This window comes from Grammomys surdaster, unplaced genomic scaffold (genome assembly GCF_004785775.1).
Source record: "Grammomys surdaster isolate TR1022 unplaced genomic scaffold, NIH_TR_1.0 170, whole genome shotgun sequence".
Classification (NCBI taxonomy): Eukaryota; Metazoa; Chordata; class Mammalia; order Rodentia; family Muridae; genus Grammomys; species Grammomys surdaster.
The window spans coordinates 8,884,774-8,910,538 of NW_021604618.1; the positions used below are offsets into that span (position 1 = coordinate 8,884,774).

Here is a 25,765-nt window from a genome sequence, read left to right on the forward strand (position 1 = left end):
GCATCCAGGAATTATAGATCAGATTTCAAAGGAGAAGTTAAAATCACGGCCTATGTAAAAAAGAGATGCAGTTTAACACAGGTGGCAGGACTGCTCAGCGTTAGCTTCCCTACATCAAAGGCAAAATCACTCCAGTAGAATGAACAGGAGGGTTTGGAAGTACTGAAAAATATGTGTTCTGGCAAACAGTTATTAATCATCAGAGGATAAAATTAAAATTGCAAGTAAATGATACTGAAATAGAAGTTTTGGTGGATACAGGAGCTGATGTAACTATCATTTCACAAAAATATTGGCACTCAAAATGGCCACTTCAAAAGGCTTCAACCCAGTTTCTAGGAATTGGAAAGTTATCTCACGAAAGTTAGTTTCTATGACTGTGTGATGTTTGGAATTCTGGAAACTTTTCAGAAGGTATATAAACACCGGGGCACCAAGAGGTGGGGTAGGTGGTTGCTGGTCATTAAAGGAGGATGGAGGACAGTTGTGGTCTGTTAGTAGCCACAGTCTACTAAAAAAAGAAAGAAATTAAATTCAGCGACACTCCCCCCCATGCTTCTTTCTCTCTTATCCAGTGTTAGGAGGAGACTCAGAGGAGAGGATAAAGGGTGGGAAACAGAAGAACCCACAAAGTAGCAAAGGCCAGCTATAGCATATGTCACCATGCCTGGCTTCATAAGCTTTACCTGCCTCTGAAGGCTCAGGAGTACTTCTGTAGAAAGAACAGCAGCATTTCTGTTTTGCTTTGTGAGACGGGGGTTTCTCTGTGTATCCCTAGCTGTCCTGGAATTCATTCTATAGACCAAACTGGTCTTGAACTCAGAGATCCACCTCCCTCTACCTTCCAAGTATTGGGACTAAAGGTGTGCACCACCACACCCGACTCTGTTCTTGTTCTTTTAAGTTGGAGTCTCTGCTACCTAAGCTGTTCCTGAGTTCCTAGGCACAAACAGTTCTACCTTTTAAAAGTAACTGAAGCTCCAGGGGCTTATGGCTTCTCAATACCAGGCACATGTGTGTGCATGTACATCTCTCATTGTTTAGATGCGAGAGATCAATCTCAGGGCCTTGTGCAGGCAATCACTGGCCACTGTACTACATCCCAAGCTAACAAAACAATCAGGTTCTACCCATTGGGTATGGTGGCAAAGGCCTGTAATCCTAGAATTTGTGAGGCAGAGGCAGGAAGACTGATGAAAGTCTGAGGACAGCCTGTTTTACATAAGCAAGTTCCACACCAGCAAGGGGAATATATATAGAGATGCTGTTTCAATAATAATATAAAATAAATTATTAAGTAACTCTGCTGTAGAACAAAGGGACTCTGGAACACTGTTAAGCCAGACTCAAGAAGCATTAAATGGACGGAGTGGGAAGGAGCCGGCGAGGACACTGTAAGACTATAGACAGCCCTGTCATAAAGCACCCACAGAAGAGTAGTGGGAGGAAGGCTGTAAACGGGACAGGAGGACAAGTCTTGGCTTATGACTGTGAGCACAGAGCATCTGAAAAAGAGACAACTGTCTCAGGTTTCTTGGGAGAGGCGCTCCTCCAACCTGATGAAGCAGGAGCAGAGACAGAGGCAGCCAATTGTTGAAAGCTCTGTGCTCATATAGACTCAAGAGAACAAAAGCTTCTTAGGTTTGTAAACTTGCACTCGTAAATACAGTCATCAAAACAGAATTCAGTGCATTCTTCAGTCCCCGTGGAATCAGCGCTATTAAACAGGAATGTACCACATCCATTCTCCACGCACTGCGAAGGGGTTCTGAGCCGAGCACGTGCCGTGGCAGCCGCGCACTCAGGAGCGGAGGAGGAGCTTACTGAGTATTGCATCGTAGTAAGGACAGAATACCATCTTGTTATAGTTGACCAGGCGCACAAACTTCACAGCAACTTCTTCCAGCTCTTTCTGAATGGGTCCCAGTCCGCCAGGCACTGTAGGCAAGAGCTTCTGATGACCAGAGGCAAGGTATGTCTCCAAGAAGGTCAAAATTCGGGACTCTGTGGCAAAAGGGAATAATCAGGGTTGTCTCTTCAGAGTGACTTTATACATGTCTGATTAGGTTTTGGTTAAGTGAGTCATCACTTTCTCAGGGAAGTCTTTCCTGGTCACTCCCAGATCAGATCCATAGAGCTTTGCACTTCTTTGGGGAACACATATGCACACAAGGAGTCTGCAGCAGCAGCATGCTCTGCTCTGAAGAGCATCAGGCCACTGAGGCCAACACTGGCCACTGCCACAGGGCACACACGGACAAAGAAAGCAAAGCAAGAACAAGCTCAAAATTGGGGGTGGAACTGGAGACATGGTTCAGCCTTAAGAACACTGGAATCCCTGTACACACACACACACACACACACACACAAATACATGCCTTTTATCCCAGCAGAGATAGACACATCTCCATGAGTTCAAGACCAGCCAGACCTACATAGAGACCTTGTCTCAATAAATACACAAAGTCTTAGAAATTATGTTCAAAAAAGTAAAAAGGGTGGAATATGTAGCTCTGTGGTGGAGTGCATGACTCTGGATTCAATTTCAGAACTTAAAATATTAGAAGGAAGGAGAAGGAAAAGAAAGGAGGGATGAAGGAAGATGAATCTTGTCCTGCTAACTTCTACTGTCTGTCATGACTGAACACAGGCTTCCTTTGATGCTCACAATGGGAGACCACAGGAGGCATCTGTGGTCTTGTTCTACTTGGTTGATACCTTTCAGTCCACTCCATTTGGGAAGCATTTATATTGATTAAATGAACTTTTCAAATTGCCTGCCTCACCTCTTGTACTGGGGTACCCTCTCAAGTACAAACATAAGAACCCATAACACACACACACACGCACTGACAGCTGAGTCCTACACTTCTCCATTCTTCAGGGATCTGGTTCTCCTGAAGTTCCTAGAGCTGGAAGCTCCCCAGAACCAGAGGTCTGTGTCATTCCCACCCAGAACTGCTGTCTGTAACTATGACAAAGCCAGGCGGTGGTGCCACACTCACTCAGGAGGCAGAGGCAGGCAGATCTGTGAGTTCCAGGCCAGCCTGGTCTACAGAATTCCAGGACAGCCAGGGCTACACAGGGAAACCCTGTCTCAAAACCAAACAAGATGACGACAAGACAATCGGCAGCATGGAGGCCTTCCTTGGGGGATATAAATCTCTGATTCAAAGAAGCCTCCTTCTCAGTGACCCACAGTTAAGCTGTGGCTAGCTAGTGCAGGGCTGGGATAAGCCAAGCTTAAAAAAAAAAACTGTCTTAATTTTTAAAAATCGAGAGTATTCATTTTGTATAAATTACTTAGTAACAGGATCTGAGTCAAGGTCTGTGACACTGGAGTCAGGATTTCTGAGATACTGAAGATCAGCTCCACCGCACTGGCGGGGCTCGAACCCTCTCCTAACACAGCAGCACTCAAAAGCTGCTCACACTCCATCAAACCCTCTCAGAGTGTACTGCTGCTGCTGTCATTGCCTGGTTTAAGACAGGGTCTCACTGTGGGTCTCTGGCTGGCCTGGAACTCACAGAGCTCCTCTCGCCTCTGTCTCCTGACTGCTGGTTAAAGGATGGCACTACATGCCCAGCTCCGTTTTCTTTTGAGGGCCTGTCCTCCAGCCCTCTGTCCTGGTTACTGCATTTTTATTGTTATTTACACAAGCTAAAGCCATCTTGGAAAAGGAACCTCAATTGAGAAACTGCCTCCATCAGATGGAGACAGGTCTGTGAGACATTGCCTTTTCTTTTTCTTTTCCAAGAGAGGGTTTCTCTGTATAACCTTGGCTGTCATGGGCCTCCCTGTACCAAGAGAATCAAATTCAGAGATTGCCTGCCTCTGCTTCCCAGGTGCTGGGATTAAAGGTGTGTTTACCACACCTGGCTACTTTCTTAAAAAAGTATTGATATGGGAACCCCAGCTACCTTGAGTGGTGCCACCCTGGAAGGTGATCTTATATAAGAAAGCAGGCTCCAGTTCTTGCCTCGAATTCCTCAGTGACAGAGGATGACCTGACAATTCTAAGATAAAACAAACCCCCTTCCTCCTCAATTTGCTTTTGGTCATTGTATTTCACCACAGCAACAGGAAGTAAATAAGATACCCTCTGAGAGAATGTTCCCTAAACGTACCCATGATCCTGCGAATGGGGTCGTCAGGACTGGCGAGGGCCTGAATCTGGCCCTTGAGCACAGTCTCCTTATGGATGGAGAATGGGGAGGATCCACACAGGGAGAGGCAGCTGCTCACCTCCAGGCACACTTTCTCCCCAATGGAAGTCAAGGCGTCCTCCAGATGGAAGGATCTAGAACAGAGAGGAGAAGAGGGAGCAAGGAGACCAAAGGATGTAAGCCCTGGCCCTGTCTTGACAAGGATGACAGCACCAAGTGTGTGGGACCTGTGGCTCCCTCACCGCCTAGGCTCTCATACCTTCCTAATTTCTATTCCTTTCTAATCGTACCAAAGTGGTTGTCTGTCTGTTGTGGACAGGGTCTCATAGAGCCCAGGCTGGTCAAGAACTTATACTCTACAGCTGAAGAAAACCTTGAACTTCTGTTGTTCCTGCCTCTACTTCCCAAGATTAGAGCTGTGAGCTACCATGTCAGTTTTTACAGTGCTGGGGACGAGGGCTCCGAGCATGTTAGGCACATACATGGTAGTCATGCACTCTGCCAACAAAGCTACAGCCCCAAGCCTCGAAGCACAAAGCTGATGCCTATACAATGAATAAGCTTACAACCAACTTCTAACGATCATCCAGCACCTCCAACACCTCCAGAGGATACACACAAACCCGAGATTTGGAAGCTGTGGGACAGGACGGGGAAACCTATTCATTGAACATCCTTTTGTATCTTCATTTTCTTTCTTTTACCATGCTGGAGATTAAGCCCCAAACCTCATCCATGGTGAGCACTTTGCCAGCTGAGGCATATCCTCAGCCCTCTGCAGCTGCTTTGTTTTGTTTTGAGACAGAAGATAGCCAAGGCTAGCTGTGAATTTCTGGTCCTCCTGTTTTTACCTTTCAGGTACTGGGATCACAACTTACACTAGCTATTTTTAGAAGGAAAAAATCCAAAGAAGAAAACAAATATCCTTGATTCCTTGGGAGCACCTGTGGGAGCACCTGCGGACAGCCTCCTGTGGTGGGGCTGCTGTGAGAATGTTTTCTTCTTGACTCTTTTACTCACAGCTACTATTTAATGACTATATACTACATGTAATGGCAAAGTAACAGTCTTCCAGGTGTAGACCTCTGAACTATAGCACTTGTGGAAACAAAAGGAGCAAGTCCCAGGCCTCACTGCGGGTACCACACTGCTGTGCCCCAGAGCAGCCAGGGCTCCCTAGAAGTGGGCATTGAAATAGAGGGTACAGTTCCACCTGAGCAACAGCATTGGGGTAGGCCTCAGACCGGCAGTGTCCTCAGCCTGCTTGTCACAACATGGGAAAACGCTCCACATGGCACTGACCACACACACACTGGACAAGCTTAGCAGTATAAGCTCTTCCTGCTGTAAGGATGATGTGGTGGTCTGAATAAGAATGGCCCCCACAAGGGGCTGGAGAGATGGCTCAGTGGTTAAGAGCACTGATTGTTCTTCCAGAGGTCCTGAATTCAATTCCTAGCAACCACATGGTGGCTCACAACCATCTGTAATAAGATCCAATGTCTTCTTCTGGGGTGTATCTGAAGACAGCTACAGTGTATTCATATACAATAAATAAATCTTTAAAAAAAAAATGGCCCCTGCAGACTCATAGTGCTTTAGGGGGTGGCATTAGGTGGCACATGCCTTTAATCCCAGCACTTGGGAGGCGGATTTCTGAGTTCGAGGCCAGCCTGGTCTACAGAGTGAGTTCCAGGACAGCCAGGGCTACACAGAGAAACCCTGCCTCGAAAAACCAAAAAAAAAAAAAAAAAAAAAAAGAGGAGGTATAGCCTTGTTGCTGTGCTTTGGGGTTGCAAACGCCCAAGTCAAGGCCAGTGGCTCTCTCTCTTCCTGCTTCTCAGACAGAGAACTCTTGGTTTCTCCCCAGCACCATGTCTGCTTGTGTGTTACCATGCTTTCTGCCTTGGCAATAATGGCCTAAATCTCTGAACTGTAAACTAGCCCCAGTTAAATGAGCTCCTTTATAAGAGTTTCTGTGATCACCAGGCAGTGCCATGGCGGCACAAGCCTTTAATCACTCAGGAGTCAGTTCAAGGCCAGCCTGGTCTACAGAGTGAGTTCTAGGACTGCCAGGACTACACAGAGAAACCCTGCCTCAAAAAAAAAAAAAAAAAAAAAAAAAAAAAAAAAAAAAAAGGTGCTCTAGCCATGCTGTCTCTTCCCAGCAACAGAAACTCTAAGACAGATGTTAGAGTCTCTGCACTGGGCCATGTCAGACACAGGGCTTACTCAACTATTCAAACCCACCGTACTTGTTGTGAAGAATGGGAGTCACGTACTGGTTTTGTTGAGGGAGCACCTGCTAGAGATTTCACAATATTAAGTTTGATACATGAGAAAAATGGCAGATACAACATGTCTATAAGGTATGTGCAAGGGGCAGGAAGTTAATGTTATGGGCGTGCCCTGAGGGGTAGGGTTTGTTTCTTCTCTGATCTTTATCTTCCAAGAGCCCCTGGGAACTGGAAGCAACTGGCTGTCCTGGGCCCAGGGTCTACGTTCCACTGGTTTCTCTAAGAACATGGTTTTTACTGCAGTTGGTAGGGAGAGCAAGTCAGTGTGGTGATTTGTTAGTAAGATTAAGTTAGAAAACAGGTTAAACATAGGTAAACTTAGGTTCTATTTGTGTTAGAATGTTCTGGTCACAGCCAGTTTGCTCACTGTGGGCTCTGAGCACAGACATTTGAAAACCACAATCCTGGAGCCTTGTTAAGTCTATAGTTACCTGTAACTCGGACTTGACAGGCATAAATAAACTTCAGGTTGGCAAAGTCTTCTCTAATCTCCTAGTGGCCTTACACTGGGAAACTCCCACTGTCCACTACAAGTCCATCCACTGTAGGGCCCCAGCCACTTACGGCAGATGCATGTCTGTTAGCAGAATCTTCACCATCATCTTGAGCTTCTCAGCAAAGTCGGCATGCCCAGAAATTCCAGGTGCAGCGGTACTGAATGTGACCAGCAGCACAGCCCCCAGGATGGCTAGCTGCTCCAACTGCAGCTGGAGCTCTTGGAAACGAGACTGGTCCATCAAAACTGTCTGCAATAAACACACATGGCACTGCTGAGCAGAAATTCAAGCTGGCCAGCAGAGGACAGTAGAGCCACACCTCCACCTGCTTTGAGGCGCCCTTTGAGATTTGCTGGATTCCTTTCAGAGCTGGAACAGCACCACGCATTAGCTGAGACAGGTATGGCAATAAACCCAAGATTTCACAGGACCATGACCTCAGGCAAGTGCCTTTACTCTCTGACACTATACAAAAAGGGAGTTCTCTTTGAACAGCCTCTTGAAGGATGAAGAAACCCGACCAGCAGAGGAATAACTGAATGCCACTACTCCATCAGTGAGAGGCACAGAAGCAGGAAGGAAGGGTAAGAAGATGGAGCTAGGGTGGCCGATGACTTCCTATGTGTCCAGAACTGACTGTCCCAGATTTGAAAGGGAAACATCCAAGACCTGAGACCTCATCTTTAACCCCCACAAACCAGGAAGTCACCTATGCTGATAGATGGGAAAATCGTGAAGCAGAGCCAACAATTATTCATCCTCATACACATAGCATGAAGAAGCGCCAAGAACTGGGCCTGCCTACCAGAGACTGCAGAGGAGATGAGGGAAGAGCAACAAGGTCAAAAAGATGATTCAGTTCAGAGGTTTTTGTATTCTTTTGGTGGTAGGTAGGCTTGGGGACAGGATCTCACCATATAGCTGTGGCTGTCCTAGAACTCACTCTGTAGACTAGGCTGGCCTCAAACTCACAGAGATCTACCTACCTCTGCCTTCAGAGCACTGGGGTTAAAAGTGTGCACCACCATGCCTGGCCCAGATCTGAGTTTTCACAGGTTCATCAAACAAGCTTTAAGAAGCTCTTTGGTGGGGACTGGAGAGATGCCTCAGCAGTTAAAAGTACTGACTATTCTTCCAGAGGTCCTGAGTTCAATTCCCAGCAACCACCACATGATGGCTCACAACCATCTATAATGGGATCTGATGCCCTCTTCTGGTGTGTCTGAAGAGAGTGACTGTGTACTCACATAAAATAAGGAGAGAGAGAGAGAGAGAGAGAGAGAGAGAGAGAGAGAGAGAGAGAGAGGAACCTGCTGTAAAAAGCTAGATGTGGTCTATGTTTGTAACCCTGAAACATTGAGGCAGGAGGATCAACCAGAGTTTGAGATTGGGCTACAGTGTTGAAAACAATAACCAGAAAATGGGAGTCAAAGCCCAGACTTCTCAGAAGACTGAGGTCCTTCTTCATTAACAGCTTCCATTTTATCTCACTGCTCATGTGGGCACAATGTCACTTGTCACTTAACGTTAACAGGACTTGACTTCAGGATGCAGAAGATCTCTGCAGCTGATTGCCAGTAACAGATGTGCAGTCCCAGTAAAAAAATGCCATCTTCCCAATTGTAAGAAATGTCAGGTCGAGAACTTCCCTCCAGAAGCTCTTATGGCACTACCCAGAGTCACGCTTTCCAACAAGCCAATACCACCTTTAGGTCCCCTTTAGTACCAACAGGGAACTCAGGCAAGAAGGGAAGCTTACAGCTCTTAAAATGAAACATGGGGACCATGACAAAGACATTTACAGAAGCTGTAGGTCTAAAGCTGGAAAAAGGAACAAGTGCCCTCAGAGATGACAGAGGAAGCCACACACTAGACCGGTTTCTGCCAGACAAGTGGGGAACCCCTCATTAGTCACCTTCTTGAATGGTTCTTGCAGCTAGACCTGCTTATTATAATGCTCTCTGTGGGAGTGGCAGGAGTTTTTGGAGAACAAGCTGTGAAGCAAAAAATCAGTTTTTTTGGTTTTGGTTTTATGGTTTTTCAAGACAGGGTTTCTCCATGTAGCCCTAGCTGTCCTGGAATTTGTTCTGTAGACCAGGCTGGACTTGAACTCAGAGATTAAAGGTATGTAACACCTTTTTTTTTTTTAAATCATGACAAATTGAATAAAAACAGTATAAAAAGTTCAGTAGTACAGACAGGAGGCACTTCACACTGCTGGTGGGGCTGTGAGAACAGGGGAGCAGTTTCTCAAAGTGGTGTGCCTGGGGTCTACCCAGAAACTGCAACCCATGATACAAGCTATAGAGTTGATGCTACATGTCCACACAGTACGCGGCCAGTCACAGCTGGGAAGGGAATGAGCTGTGTCCACACAGTGGGAGGCTGACACGATGAGCCTAGAAGACATCGTAAGTAGGCCAGGCACAAAAGGATAAACGTGGCATGATTCCATGGACACAAAGCACCTGGACAGGCTGGGCCTGTCATCATAGCATTTGGAAGGCTAAGACTGGAAGTTCAAGGCCAATCTGGGCTACAGAAGACCCTGTCAGAAAAAAGTCAAAACAAACAGAAAGATAAAAATTAAACTCCCAGAGTTATTAAATCTGTACACTTGCAGTAAAATGGTAGTTGTCAAGAGCCATGAGGGATAGGAAATTATTGTCTTAGTCAGGGTTCCTATTCCTGCACAAACATCATGACCAAGAAGCAAGTTGGGGAGGAAAGGGTTTATTCAGCTTACACTTCCACATTGCTGTTCATCACCAAAGGAAGTCAGGACTGGAACTCAAGCAGGTCAGGAAGCAGGAGCTGATGCAGAGGCCATGGAGGGATGTTACTTACTGGCTTGATTCCCCTGGCTTGCTCAGCTTGCTTTCTTATAGAACCCAAGACTACCAGCCCCAGGATGGCACCACCCACAATGGGACCTCCCCCCTTGATCACCAATTGAGAAAATGTTTTACAGCTGGATCTCATGGACGCATTTCCTCAACTGAGGCTCCTTTCTCTGTGATAACTCCAGCTTGTGTCAAGTTAACACATAAAAGCAGCCAGTACAGTCGCTGTTCTATTGCTGTGAAGACACCCCACAACCAAGGCAATTCTTACAAAAGAAAGCATTTAACTGGGGACTTGCTTATACTTTTGGAGAGTTAGTCTGTATCATTATGGCAAGGAGCAGACAGCAATGGTGCTGGAGAAGTAACTTAAGAAAATGGCTTGGCAGCCGGGCAGTGTGCGGTGGTGGTGCACGCCTTTAGTCCCAACACTTGGGAGGCAGAGGCAGGTGAATTTCTGAGTTTGAGGCCAGCCGGGTCTACAGAGTGAGTTCCAGGACAGCCAGGACTACACAAAGAAACCCTGACAAAAAACAAACAAACAGACAAACAAACAAAAAAGACTAGCCAGGAATACATAGCAAGCTCCAGGACAGCCAAGGGTACATGGAAAGCCCCTGTCTCAAAAACACAAAGGGAGGAGAACGAGAGAGAATGAGGGCAGGGGAAAGAAAGATCACATTTCATATTTTCTCATATGTAGAATGTACACATACACAGAGAAAGAGAGGGAGAGAGACAGAGAAGAAAACGAAGGCTCATAAACAAATGTAAAGCCAATCAGAAGAGAGAAAGAGAAGGAACAGTAATACGGGTGAGGATGAGCAAAGGACAACATAGGAAATGTCACTCTGAAAACCACTACTTTATACGCGGAAAATTAATAGTAGTTACAGTTCAAGTGAAGACATTTTTGGTATGTGATTTGTATCAGAATAACAAAATTCTTTCAAAAACAAAAAACAAACAAACAAACAAACAAAACGAAACAAAAAAAAACCTGAGCAACTTGAGACAAGGTGTGAGTGGTTAAAGTGCCAGCAGCACCTACCTCAGGGAACGGTCTCTGGAAGTGGTCCCATTTCAGAAGCTTCAAGTAGGCATAATTCTGGACAGAAATAGGGGTCAGCAGTGGAGCATCCCCAGAGCCAGCAGCAGCTCCTCCAGCTGGCAGGGCATGTCTGTACTTCTGAGTCAACAAGTCATTTGAGGCCTCCTCCAGCCACTGGGTGACAAAGTCCAGGGAGTCTGGAAAGCAGGGCTACACTCATCACCCTGACATCTGCAGGGACACTTTTTAAAATTACCTTAATGAAGAGTGTTTCTACAACAAAACTCAGAGTAGAGAGTGAACTCTGGAACCCGCAGAACTGACTGCACATCACCATACTGCTCATCGCTAGCTTCGTGGCCTCAGACAAATCTGAACAAGAGACTCCTACTGTAAAGAAATGCGTGACACCTGCCTCAGCTGACAGAGCAAGGGCCTGGCCTTTCCATCCCTCCTTGCCTGCATCCTTCCTACATACTCTTTTCTCTAGTAGTGACCACATTCAATGTGGCTGGAAGCCCACGTTGACTTTGGCTCAATGGGATGGTAAAACTTCTGGCTCGCAGACAAACAGGACATGACACCAGCTGGAGTCCCTTTGTATAGCACAGCATTTACACTGAGGGCTTACATATTAGGTTTACACACAGCCTTGTTTCTGGGGTAACTCACCTCAGGGGGAGCATGTCAGTGGGGCCCTCAGATGTCTCTCAGTGGCCTCTATGCTCTCTCTGCTTTCCTAAGTTGAGTAATACACTGGTACCTATCAGAACACCAGTGTCCTCCACATTCTGAGTAAGTGCTTCTTGGGAGAGGTGCAGCCCTGGAGGAAGCCTCCTTCAAACCAAGCAGGAGCTGGGCTTACAGCTCCTGTCAGCTCCTCCCTGGTGCAAACGATGCAACTCTGTCCTCTTCACAAAGTTCTCACTTTGGTCCTGTCTGCTGATATACATGGGCTCATCCTGCCTTTAGCCTTCTAGAGACAGCCTTTCTCTGTGGCATTCAGGCTCTGGAAACCTTGAAATGGTGGACAAGTACTAGACTGTGATGACTCTAGGTAGGCTCCTATGCAGCAATGACTCTCCCATGGCAGCTGAGCTTCTGGCACCTGACTCTGCCATGCTCTTTAGCCTAGAAGACCATGGCCCCGGACAGACTGAAGTGTGTCAGCCAGTCTTCTCCCGCTACTTCTACTCTCCTCTCTTTCCATTCCTCCTGGCCCCTAACTTCCAAGATAAGGCTACAGGAATTAACGTCTGTAGCTACTGAGTTAACCAACCGGGTCAGGCAACAAGATCTATACAGGCTGCCATTTTCATCTCATCAGCAAAGCTGTGCTACATGAAATCCAACACACACTGCATCTGAAAGTATCCTATAAACAGAACTGTACTAGACTCAGTCAGTTGTTTACCTGAAGTCACATGAGGCTTGTAAAAAATGCCCTTTTCTGGGTTGGAGAGATGGCTCAGTGGTTAAGAGACTGCTCTTCCAGAGATCCTGAGTTCAATTCCCAGCAACTAACAGAGATTTGTCACCAAGGACAAAGAGCAAGACCTGAAATATAATTTAGCTGAAACTGATGTTTTCCTTGGGGAAAAATAGAAATTTAATCTAGTAATCTTCATTCTGTCCATTTTTACTCTCAAGTCCTGCCCACATAGCTCTTGCTTGTCGGCTGAGTTCATTTCTCGTTATTTTGTTTTTGATGCTTGACAGCATCCATGCTTCTCCTTCCTCAGAGCACACTCCTTCCACACATTCCTGCCTCGGGTTCCACACAGTCACTGGCTTTTATGTCATGGGTTACAAGACAGAAGCCAAACGATGAAAAACAGAGCTACTCACTCGGCTGCTTCTCCAACACTTCCTGAAACTTCTTCCTCTCATATTCGACTGACTGCTGCATGAGGTGTGGCCTGATGCTACTGATAGCAAAGTTGGCCATGTCCACTTTCATTAGGTCCAACACAGAAAATATTGCCCTGAAAAAAAAAGAGAAAAAAATGTAGAAGCAGGCAGTCATGACGTAAGCATAGTTTAAAGGAAAAGAGATATGTGTTTCATCTTAGAAGGGACAGCAAAAGCAATCTGGGAAACCATGAGAAAAATGGATTAAGAAAATGAATTTGGGGGCTGGTGAGATGGCTCAGCGGTTAAGAGCACTGACTGCTCTCCTAGAGGTCATGAGTTCAAATCCCAGCAACCACATGGTGGCTCACAACCATCTACAATGAGATCTGATACTCTCATATGGGTGTCTGAAGACAGCTACAGTGTACTTAACATATAATAAATAAATAAATAAAAATCTTTTAAAAAAAAGAAAAAGAAAAAAAAAAGAAAATGAATTTGGGGGACTGGAGAGATGGCTCAGTGGTTAACAGCACTTCCTGCTCTTTCAGAGTACCTGTGCTGGCTAGTTTTATGTCAACTTGACACAAGTTAGAGTCATCAGAAAAGAGGGAGCCTCAGTTGAGAAAATGCCTACATGAGATTGGGCAGTGGGCAAGTCTGTAGGGCACTTTCTTAGATAGTGATTGATGGGTGAGGTCCCAGACCACTGTGGAAAGTGCCATCCCTGGGCTGATGATAGTCTTGGGTTCTATACAAAAGTAGGCTTAAAAATAAAAATAAAAATAAAAATAAAAATAAAAAGCAGGCTAAGCAAAGCAACTCCTCCAGAGCCTCTGCATCAGCTCCTACCTCCAGGTCCTGGCCCTCGCTGCTTTGCATGATGAACTGTCATATGGAACTGTGAATAAAATAACCCTTTCCTTCTCAAGTTGCTTCTGGTCATAGTGTCTCACCACAGCAATAGGAACCCTAAGACAAACTGGTACTAGGATCCTGGAGTATCGCTGTGACAGACCTGACCATATTTGGGGAGAACTGTGGAAAGACTTTGGAACTTTGGGCTAGAAACACCATTGAGTGTTCAAAGCTCAGTGCACTTTTCTGTGGGAGCTTGGAAGCTGTTGAGAGCAATGCAGATGATGGAGGCCCGGCCTGTGACGTTCCAGAGGGAAGTTGGAGAGTTACTTAATGACACTATCAAGGCTGTTTGCTACTTTGAGTTGACAATCTGTGGTTCTGGTTAGCCAGGGGTGAAGAATCAGCTGTGATTAACAAGAGACCAGAAACACTGAAGTAAAACCTTTGCATTACTGGGACAATTGATGCTGGGTTGCTAGAGCTAAGAAATTTGTGGTGATTAAGAAATCAACATCACGAGTTTGAGGCCAGCCTGGTCTACAGAGTGAGTTCCAGGACAGCCAGGACTACACAGAGAAACCCTGTCTTGAAACCCCCCCCCCCAAAAAAAAAGAAAAAAAAAGAAAAGAAACCAACACCACTAAGGTGAAATCTTCTGGGAAATGTTTCAACAGAGTCAGTACACAGAAGCTGTGTTCTCCAGGTGACCAATATTGTCCCTCATACTAGCAGCTGAATTTGGTACTGTGAAGAGATGACAGGTTGAACTTGATCACGGCGTGAAGGGATCAAGGAAAGCAACTGAGGCTTGGGACTGGGAGGGGCCAGGAGAGGCCACTGGTGAAGGTAGAGCCAGAACAGCAGTAGAAGCCACAGGACTGAAGGAGACATAAGGAAAGCTGAGGTTGTGCATCATGAGAGCCCAGGAGAGGCTACTGGTCAATGTCCATCCCAGCTGCAGAGGACCCCAGCATTTTGGAGATGCCAATACCATGGAACAACCACCAAGAACAGCAGCAGCCATGGTAGAGTGGAGCCAGCCTGCACCTAGAAGACAAGCTCTGTGTATTGTATAGGGCAGATGGCTCAGGCCCTTTGGAGGAGCCCAAAATATCAGGAGCAAATCCCAAACACTAGACATTGAGAGATTTATACAGTTGCAGTTTGGTTTTGCTTTGATCTGTTTGTGACTATGCTGGCTCTTCCCTCTTGAAGTATTTAATTTAATTATGATTTTTATAACATCCAACAGTTGAGAGATTGAGTCTTTGAAAGAGATTTGGGGATTTTAGAGACTGAGCATTTTAAAGAGACTGAGGCATCAGCACTCCTATGCACATACTCAGACAGACAGACACACATACAACTAAAAACAAAAATCTTTTCTAAAAAGTACAACAAACTCTTAACTAATGGCTTGAAAGACTGCAAAATTTTAAGGTGTTTTTTTAAACATCCTAATCTTGACACTGCCTTTCCAGCCTAGAACTTGTTCCTTGGTTCTCAGGCCAGCCCTCCTGGCAGACTGAGGAAGGACAGAGATCTCGACCTGAGCTGGAGCGCCTTCATCTTCATGCTTACATAGGTTAATTCATTTTCTAAGCAAAGAATGAGGGGCTCATACATATAATCCAAGCACTATGAAGGCAGAAGGAGGATCTTTGGAAGTTCAAAACCAGCCTGGTCTACAGGTGGTATTCCAGAACAGCCAAAGGTACACAGAGAGACACTGTCTCAAACAAAACAAAACACAACTTAACTTTTCTCCTTTCTTCTTCCTGCTTATCCCAGTTTCGGTTTTAAGAATTATTTTATGCTCTAGTTCAGTGACATAATTGCTAGCTCATACTCTGTCCCCAAAGGACAAACCCCTGACCTGCTTCTGAGACTGCCTTCCATCCTGTCTGGCCTACACCATGACTATGGACTAAGTGTCCACCTGCAGGAGGCAGTTAAGAACCCGAGGTTCAGGTGTAGCTATGGCCCTGCACAAAAGCAGGGCTAGGATCAAATGTGCTCACAGGTCCATGGCCCTTTAGAACCACAGCCTTCGCACAGGGTCACGGGAGCCTGTCCCCCACTATTCTGTCCAGCTAACAGATCCTCAGAGGCATGCCATCTCTACTGCAAACACTCCCATCGGTTCTCTAAGACTACCCACAGGGAAGCTACCCATGGGCAGCTGCTGATTTAGAGTAACCCCAAACATGCTCACGGGGTGTTTTCAAAAGCCCGGATCTCTTATAAAAAGTCAACAGACTGAACGACGTAAATCATCACAGCCACAAGCAGCTGGAACTAAGAAGCACTTCTGTCTCTCTTGTTTGTTTTACTTATTCATTCAGTTCAGCCATACTCAAATGATTATTTTATATGCATTGGGATTTTGCCTACACGTATGTCTGTATGAGGGTGTCAGATCCCCTGAACTGGAGTACTGGAGTTATAGATAGTTGTGAACTGCCATGTGTTGCTGGGAATTGAACCTGGGTCCTCCAGCAGAGCAGCCCAACACTCTTAACCACCGAACCATCTCTCCAGCCCTCATTCATCTTTTTTTTTTTTGATTTTCCGAGACAAAGTTTTTCTCTGTGTAGCTCTGGCTGTCCTGGAACTCACTCTATAGACCAGGCTGGCCTTGAACTCAGAAATCCACCTGCCTCTGCTTCCCAAGTGCTGGGATTAAAGGCGGGCGCCACCACCGCCCGGCTTCTCATTAATTTTTAAAGACAGTATTTCACTATGTGCCCCAAACAGGATTTGAACTCAAGATCCTACCGTAGCCTCTTAGTGCTACAAAAACAGTGGCAGTTAGTGATAAAACTTCTACATTTCTGTGTTTTAGATGTTTGTTTCAGAAACACTTTTAAAATGACTGAGTTCCTAGGCTTCAGGAAATGTAAATCTGCAATTGGTTTTCAACTAGAAGTATTGTGATGGACACATTCCATACCTGAAAAGAGGCACTATTTCCTTAATGTCCTTTAGTTTTTTAACCTCCTCATCTCGAGCAGGTGCACACAATATCCCCATCATGCCAATAATGAATTCTGCCAGCTTGGAAATGTCTAGGGCCCCATTCTCCGCTTCTTGTTTTATCAGTTCCAGATCCAAGACTTCTGTTATCTGGTTTCTTAGTCTCGTGTGACCAGGCAGCAAGAAAGATAACAGAGTCTACAAGAGAGCATAGCTAAGTTTAATCAGATTCTCAGTCAGGAATCATTTTAATTATACATGAAGGATTTATTACTATTCAAAAAGGATCACCAACTGCTATTATAACGCCCATATTTCAGCCTCTTGTTTAACAAATCTACAAACATGCACATGAATCATTTAAAATAGCTATTTAAGCTTTGTTTGTATTCTAGCAATCTCCTGGATGCAAGAAGTTTATTGCTTGGTGCTTGTTCTTTGGGACAGGGTCTCGATGTGCTGTCCACAAGCTAGCTATCCAGCTTCCCAAGTGCTAGGATCCTGGTCAGCATTACCATGTTTGTCTAAAACTGATCAATGAGAAGCAAAGGAACGGTCAGTTGCTATGGAAGCCTGTGAGCCAACCACTGATTCTAACTTTCCCAGGTAACAATTCTTCAGTGTAAAGGTTAAAGTCACTGCAGAAAAGTCCTTGCATCTCCAGCCTTTTCTACCCCAAGGTGTAATTACTTTTTGGTTAATATAAGTTTAATGTTACTTACTAGAAATTTATAAATACTCTATTTCATGATGCAAGTTTTGTAGTCTCTAAGCAATACGAACGTTTTTTTTGTTGTTGTTGTTGTACAAAAGTAGAACCTTCTGGTTATCGTGGCTTGGTTGAAAAAAAAAAGACTTTAAAGGGCAGCAGTGGCTGAGTCAAGTACTCAATTCAAATTCCTTCAAATCATTTAACTTTGGGGCACTCCATTTCTTTAGTTTTCTATAACTATGTAACTGTTATTATATTCATAGTAACAATGAATATTCCTGGGGGCTGGAGAGATGGCTCAGCGGTTAAGAGAACTGACTGCTTTTCCAGAGGTCCTGAGTTCAAATCCCAGCAACCACATGGTGGCTCACAACCATCCGTAATGAGATTGGATGCCCTCTTCTGGTGTGTCTGAAGACAGCTACAATATATTCATAAATAAAATAAATAAATCTTAAAAAAAAAAAAAAGAATATTCCCTAGGCACCACTAATTCTTAGTCTTACCTCCTTGACCTCTCCTACAAGTTTGATGGCATGGTCATATGTTGGGGGGTCTTCACTTAGCTGGACACTCAAGCAATCCCAGAATGCTTTATGTACAATCTCCTTTACTCTCTTCTCCAAGCTAAAGACAACAGGAAAAATTAAAAAACAAATATTATATATGTCTGTGTTTAAAATCACTTTCAAAATCATAAATTCTATGGCTGTAAAGTAACAAATCTTTAAAACCATAGGAACCAAGGAAATGTGTAGCAGACATAAGCTGATGACACACTATTTTCTCTGCCTCTTTTTTTTTTTGTTTTGTTTTATTTTTTGTTTTTTTGAGACAGGGTTTCTCTGCATAGCCCTGGCTGTCCTGGAACTCAGTCTGTAGACCAGGCTGGCCTCGAACTCAGAAATCTGCCTGCCTCTGCCTCCCAACTGCTGGGATTAAAGGCATCCGCTACCACCGCCCAGCAACTCTGCCTCTTAAGAAAAGTGGCTTTCACCTCACTTAGTAGCCAACATGAATCCAGTGATTAGCACACCACAATGCCATAAAGAAAAGGCTGGAGTGCTGGAGCGATGCCTCAGCAGCAGATGTGGATTTACTTCTCAGCACCCACAAGGTGGCTCGCAATTATCCATAACTCTAGGTCCAGGAGATCCAACACTGTCTTCTGACCTGGTGGACACCACACATGCACATGATGTACATAAATACATGCAGAAAAAACACTCACACACAAATTTTAAATTTCTGAAAGGCTAGAGAATTCAGAGTAGGTAATTTTTCATTTCTCTGACTTCAGCAAGTTCCTATGATACACATATGTGAACACAGGTGCCTACAGAGCCAGAGGCAATGGATCTCTGTGGAAATGGAGTTACAGATGACTGTACACTGTCCAGCACAGGTGCCTGGAAGTGTACTCAAGCCCTCTTGCAGCAGCAGTGAGAACCCTTAACTACTGAGCCGTCCCTCCAGCCTTCATCGTTTGTCTCGTTCTCTTGGTTTTTGACACAGGGCTCACTGTAGCCTTGCTGGCTTCTAACCTATACAGAGTTGAGGATGGCCTTGAACTGATCCTCCTGCCTCTACTTCTCAAGTGTTGGGATTATGGACACGTGCCACCTCCCGTGGCTTCCCTGCCTTCACAAAGGATGGGAATTAGATGACAAGGGTAGGATGCCACAGTCAACAGAAGTGAACCAGTGCACTGACAACACTGAAAACAGAAAGTAGCGACTATGTCCTAATAGAGAAAAGCTGGCATCAAAGACCCCAGAGCCCTTACTTATCCTGAGGACACGTGGCTTTCAGACCCATGATCACAACAGTCACTCCAGACCAAGAAATATTTTAAACATTGATATACAAAAGAAAGAATGTAAACACACTGGCACCGAGTGAAAAGCCATTCCCAGAACTGGGAAATGCTCTAGAACACAAGTCCACACACGCACCTGCCTTCGGGTAATTCAACAGCATTAATCCGGAAGTCTCCATTTACCACAATTTCATGGGCTAGAGCCATGTTGGTGACTCCTTTTGCTGTTTCTAGAAGTTCCTCTACAGTGACAAGCCGAGGAGGACTTGCTGTAACAGAAAGCAGTGTAAGAAGTCTGTTAGGTTAAGGCCAGCGATGGCCGCTGCAGGGAGAACTCTACCCCAGCATTTCAAACAACAGACCTAGCTTTGTCTTAGTTGCCTTTCACCTAGAATCCTAAAAGTAACACGCATTTATATAACACACAAAACATGATTCCCACTAAGATTGCTCAATGGAAAATAAATAAAAAGTTAGCTTAATGAAGCATGCCTTCAATCCCAATACTCAGGAGGCAAAGGCAAGTAAATCTCTGTGAGTTCAAGGCTAGAGCTAGTTGCAGGACAGCCAAGGCTACGCAGAGAAATCCTCTCAGAAACAAGCAAAAAAGTACTAGCAGGAGGACAAAGAAGAGGAGGAAGAAGAGGAGGATGAGGAAGAAGAGGAGGAAGAAGAAGAAGAAGAGCAGGAAGAAGAAAAGGAGGAGGAAGAAGAGCAGGAGGAGGAGGAGTCACTGATTTACAATTCTGGAATTAGGAAACGTAGAGGCAGTAGAATCAGAAGTTCAAGGCCAGCCTGGGTTTTATATATAAGGTCTCACCTTAAAAACAGGTAACGAGGTGAGGGTGGGAGCAGTGTTTGGGATGTAAATAAATAAATAAAATTTAAAAGACAGATAAACAATGCCACTGTTTTGTACAGGGTTTAACAGATGAAAAGTTTCCAGGTGAAAAAAAAAATTACATTTCCTTCCAACTGTGTTTGCTTCCTTTGATCCTCACTGCCACTGAAAGGGGAATCAAATCTAACAGTGGGCCATATCCCGTTTAAAAAAAGAAATCATTTGTAGTTGTAGAAGTATTCATTCTCAAAAAAATGCTCAGCATTTTCAGAAAATACTAATGCAAAATAAAAATAAAATTAATGTCATTCATATTGGTAAGATATAACAAATATCTAAAATAAAACCTACGTAATATTTTTTTTCAATTCTTGATATAATAGAGATGTCAATTTCCTCTAAGTCAATATATTGACTTAAGTCAAGGTTTCTCTGTATAGCTTTGGTTGTCCTGAAACTTGCTTTGTAGACCAGGCTTTCCTTGAACTCACAGAGATCTGCCTGTCTCTATCTCCCAAGTGCCAGGATTAAAGGCATGTACCACCACTACTCAGTTTAACATTTCTAAATATATTCTAACCAAAATCCCAGCAGACTTTTTTGAAATTTCCCAATTGATTCTAAAATTTATATGGAAATGCAAAAGACCCAGAGAGCCAAGACTACTGTACAAAGGCAGCTAGAAGATCTATGGTGATTTCAAGACTTTCTGCAAGCTAATTATCAAGACTATAAGGTTTTACATATATAGACATATAGATTGACAAAGAATTCAGAAATAGACTCAAATACAAACACACATAGAGAGACTGACACACTCATGCGTCTATATATGTAGTCAGTGGGCAAGCACAGTATTTTTTTTTTCAAGCATAATATTTTAATAAAATATTTCTTTTCTGGTTTTCTGAGACAAGGTTTCTCTTTATAGCTTTGGTTGTCCTGAAACTTGCTTTGTAGACCAGGCTATCCTTGAACTCACAGAGATCTGCCTGTCTCTATCTCCTAAGTGCTGGGATTAAAGGCATGTACCACCACTACTCAGTTTAACATTTCTAAAACAAGACATGCATATACAAAACAACAACAGCCAGGTGGTGGTGGTCCAGGCCTTTAATCCCGGCACTCAGGTGGCAGAGGCAGGCAGATCTCTGAGATCAAAGGTCTACAGAATGAGTTCCAGGACAAGTAGGGGCACACAGAAAAACTCTCTCTCAAAAACAAACAAACATAAAGAACGACACTCAGCTGGTGTCATTGGTACATGACTTTAATCTCGGAACTTGGGAGATAGAGGCTGGCAAATCTCTGTAGATTAAAGGCCAGCCAGGTCTACAGAGTGAGTTTCAGGACTACTAAAGTTATACAGAGGGGGATGGGGTAAGGGGACAACATATGAAATGTAAATAAAACATCCAATTAAAAAAATAAATAAAATGTAAAAAAAAAGTTATACAGAGAAACCATGTTTTGGGGAGAGAAAGAGAAAGAGAGAGAGAGAGAGAGAATTTGCATGCTGATAAGATAGATATGCTTATTAAAATGTTTTATATAAGTAATTAACTCTTGGCTGAATAGTTGATACTGAAGTACATAATAGTATCTTCATTGTTTTTCAAAGATGAACAACATTGTGATTTTGTAACTGTCTATACCAAGAACATTGCTTTATATATCTATATGTAGTAAAAATGACAGAAACACATTTAGAGTCCTTTAAGAAATTGTTAGAAATTTTAACCTAATCCCAATCTAAATTTCAATTACTTTTCAGTGAAACTCAAACATCAACTGTTTCGAGACAGGGTTTCTCTGTGTGGCCCTGGTTGTCCTACAACTCTCTCTGTAGACCATGCTGACCTTGAACTCAAGAGATCCACTTGCCTCTGCCTCCTGAGTGATGGGATTAAAGGCATGTGCCACCATTGCTTGGTTCAAACATCAATTTAAAAAATAATTTTTAAAAGAATTGTGTGTGTGTAGATATATCTATATGCATTTGAGTGCTGGTATCCAAAGAGAAGAAAAAACATTGAATTTCCTGGAGCTGGAGTTATAAGCAGTTGTCAGTAACCCAACATAAGAGCTAGAAGTGAAACCTGGGTCTTTTTTAGCAGCTTCTGGCTCCTTGAAAACTTGAGAAAAATACTCTTGCCTTAGACATGACCACATACATTTTTAAATAACATAACCTAACACTAGCTTCACATAATTTAGAGCCATGCCAATATTGACAGAATGACAAAAAGCAAATCCCTAGTCCATCTTTACCAGAATAACTGAAAACATAAACCAAAAATCCTGCAGAAGAAAATAAAGAAACTGCAGTAAATAAAAACCATGTTAGCAGTCTCTGTTAGTTTTCTACTGCTCTCAGGAATACTGGAGATAAATCAACACAAGAGAAAAAGTTGTTGGGTGTGGTAGCTTACACCAGTCATCACAGCACTCAGAGGCTAAGGCAGTTAGACTACTGAGTTTGCATCAAACCTGCAAAGGCCAGCCTAGTCTATGGAGTGAGAACTTGGCTCAAAAAAAATAATAATTAATATATATATATATACACACATACATGCATACATACATACATACACACACACACACACATACAAGCCGGGAGCTGGGCATGGTAGTACAGGGCTGTTGTAACCAAGTACTTTGAAAATGGAGACATGATGAAGCTTCAAGTTCAAGGTTATCCTTAGGTACAGAGAGAATTTGAGGCCAGCCTGGGCTACATGAGGCTGGATCTCAAAAACCATTTGGAGTGGGAAGCTGGCTTACAGGTTTGGAATTTCTAGCCTCTGATCTACTGGACCCTTCCTTTTGGGTTTGTGGCTAGCTGCACATAATGGCAGGGTCCATATAACTGAAAAAGTTGCTCAGTTCAGCCAAGACAGAAAATGAGAATAAAGAAGTGGGTGGGGACCCCAATTCCCTCAAAGAGCAGTTTCCAATGACCCTCCCCTCCTCACAGTGCCGTAGCTGGATCCCAGCTCTTAACACACAGACCTATGGAGGACATTTCAGACTCAAACGACAGCATCCACACTACAAGCACTCAGTCCCTGTCAGGAGCCATCTAGGAAAGGTTAAAGGCATGCAAGTAAGTTTTCTGGGGCCGTCCTTTTGCATGGCTGCAATGGGTAAACACTGAATTGCAGGGTCTTCATCTAGATCTCTTCTCAGGATTGATTCCTGCTACTGATATACCTTTCCTATCATTATTACAGTCTAGTGATTCCTGGACATTAGCCCAACTTATTGGGCAGATTTTCTGCAGATCAATGAAGATATACTATTATGCAGTAATGCTGTGTAGACAAATTGATGATTTCATAATTCCTAATAATGACTCTATAGAATTCCTAGGTTTATAGAAGTACTTTTGAGCCCTCTATAGGATGAAAGCTGCAATTAGAATTCTGCAAAGCCTAAGAAAGCAGATTTGGAACAAATTTACGATCAGGGAAAACATTCCTTCTAGATTAGCTGTCGGATAAGTAAAGGTCATAAAATGGACAATTTATTGTAGATGCAAGGACAGAAAATAAAATATTGACTAATTTATCTATACAAAACTTCAAAACAAATGAGACACAAGGCAAATGATTTGCTTTTTGACAAAACCATGCTAACTTATGACATAAGAATTATTGTTTTAAACTTTTTATGAACTTACAGAGTTAGTAACAGATAATGTTTAGCCAAGTATTAGCCTTTTTTGTTGTTGTTGTTTTTGTTTTTTCGAGACAGGGATTCTCTGTGTACCCCTGGCTGTCCTGGAACTCACTCTGTAGACTAGGTTGGCCATGAATTCAGAAATCCACCTGCCTCTGCCTCCCAAGTGCTGGGACTAAAGGCATGCACCACCACTGCCTGGGCAAGTATTAGTCTTAATAGAAACACATGTAAATATTTCTGCTGAAACTCCTCATCAATTCATGACTTGAATTAGTGTCTTAAACTTGCTATAAACTTATGGAATGTAAAGATATTGGGAAACCGTGTAATCAAGTCTCCCAAGAAAGTATAAGAATTTAGAATGAGAATAAGGGAGAAGCTCTTTGATTCAGCAATAAAAAGGTTGGTTTTTTTTTTTTAAATAAAAGGTTTATTTTCTTTTTCTGAACAATAAAAGTTGGAGCTTTTTTTTCATCCAGAATAAATGAGTTTTTCCTATGTTGGCACCTGCTTATTTGAACTTGCTCATGGGAGCTCTTGCTCCATCCACCAAATGTATACAGGCATGAGTAGGTATAGGTAAGTGTTTGTAGTATGCATTAACACGTGTGGAGTTGGTAAAACAGGTGGTCAGGCCTGACCTGAGTGTGTGTGTGTGTGTGTGTCTGTGTGTGTGTGTGTGTGTAAGTGCATATTGCCTGTGTATAAGATTTTAATTTCCTTCCTTCTCTCTGGTTCACAAAGAGTTACTCAGTTCCAATCCTTTAGCCTGGCCAGTGAGAGGTCCTTAAGCAAAAAAGAAAGGAAACCAGCGCTTATTAAAGCACAACAGTAAAATTACAAGGCCAAGGATCGTCAGGCTTTAGCCTTCACCCAGCTCCATTCCACCTAAGCTCACTCCCAGCCAGAGCAGGCCTTTGGCAAGTCAAACCATTATACCATACAGCCGATGATGTAATACTAGTAGTAGAGACAGCCACCGATGTCTATGGAAGACTTACTGCTTCTAAGCACTGTTCTCAATGCTTTACATGAATTCCTTTCATAGTCACAACTACTCTAGGAGGTAGAATGCCTCATTTAACATGATGGGAAATCATCTCCCATCTCCCTAACTACACACACTAGAGACAGTAAGTCATAGATGCACACCAATCAGGTAATATTACTACAGCGGGCTTCCCTGGGAACTATTCGTGCCAGCTTATCAGTCCATGTGACCATGAACTAATAGGTACATTTGTATATATGTGCTATAAGAACACTATGTTGACTGAGAAATTATTTAGGAATGGCTTTGACTATTTTAGAAACACACCCCAAAACCTCAAAATATTTGTCCTTCTTCCCAATCTGCAGAACAACTATTCATTTTCAGTTTGATAACATCAACACAGACATTCTTAGACTGTGACACTCCCTTCTAGAGACCTGCATTTTTGGATTCACTTCAAAAAGTTTACTTGTTCTTAATAAAAGACATAAGGCAATTCATGGCAGAGCTTGCCGCCTTTCCTCCACTCTCACTCAGCAACTGAATCCCCTCTGCCCGTGGGAACCAAGGCCTGGGGAAATGGGTTTAAGGTGTGGGAAACTCACTCATTTTTCTCTTAACCTCCAAAGCATAGATAGTCCTGGCTCAAAGGAGTCTCAGACTTTTCATTGTTAAAGATAGTTTCCCTCTATCCTCCTGTTTCTTAGACTACTTCAGACAAAGTGGAATGCCTCTGAGGCCAGAGAGCCTCACTGTTCTAAAATTTTAACTTCTCATACAATTGTAAACCTACCAGCAACTAGGCTGACAGTTGGGAAACTCCTGCTATTGTCAATTCTAAGTATTGGCAATCTTGTCTGACTACAAGAACTTAGTTAAGAGCCACAGGCACAAGGAAGCCACATTTGAAAGCAACAATGGTAGTGCTTTTAATCAAAGTCAGATTTGCTTACAGTGAGGTCTTCCCACTCTTTGGGGACTAGGTGAGTCCGACGTCACTTTTTTCTGTAAGGTTTCATCAGAACACCCCAGAGCACCTTCCCGGGCTTGCTCAGAAGCAGCCAACTTTGACTCTCCTGCTTCGTCTACATGGGACTTGTCAAGGTTTTCAGACATCCTCAGTTAAGTCTGTTTACTTTCCTAGGAAAGAAAGACAATGAGCCAAACAT

General features: G+C 43.6%; 1 protein-coding gene across 1 annotated transcript; it reads right to left on the bottom strand.

Annotated features, from left to right (window-relative positions):
- Tcp11l1 (t-complex 11 like 1) lies at positions 1 to 25,736 on the bottom strand. Its single transcript, XM_028766978.1, has 9 exons — positions 25,550 to 25,736; positions 19,214 to 19,346; positions 17,765 to 17,885; positions 16,524 to 16,744; positions 12,704 to 12,840; positions 10,856 to 11,052; positions 7,029 to 7,210; positions 4,129 to 4,301; positions 1 to 2,004 (listed from the first exon to the last, which is right to left on the bottom strand). The coding sequence occupies exons 1-9, from the start codon at positions 25,710 to 25,712 to the stop codon at positions 1,802 to 1,804; spliced, it is 1,530 nt and encodes a 509-aa protein (XP_028622811.1). The 5' UTR covers positions 25,713 to 25,736; the 3' UTR covers positions 1 to 1,801.
- Positions 25,737 to 25,765: the final 29 nt, after the last annotated feature.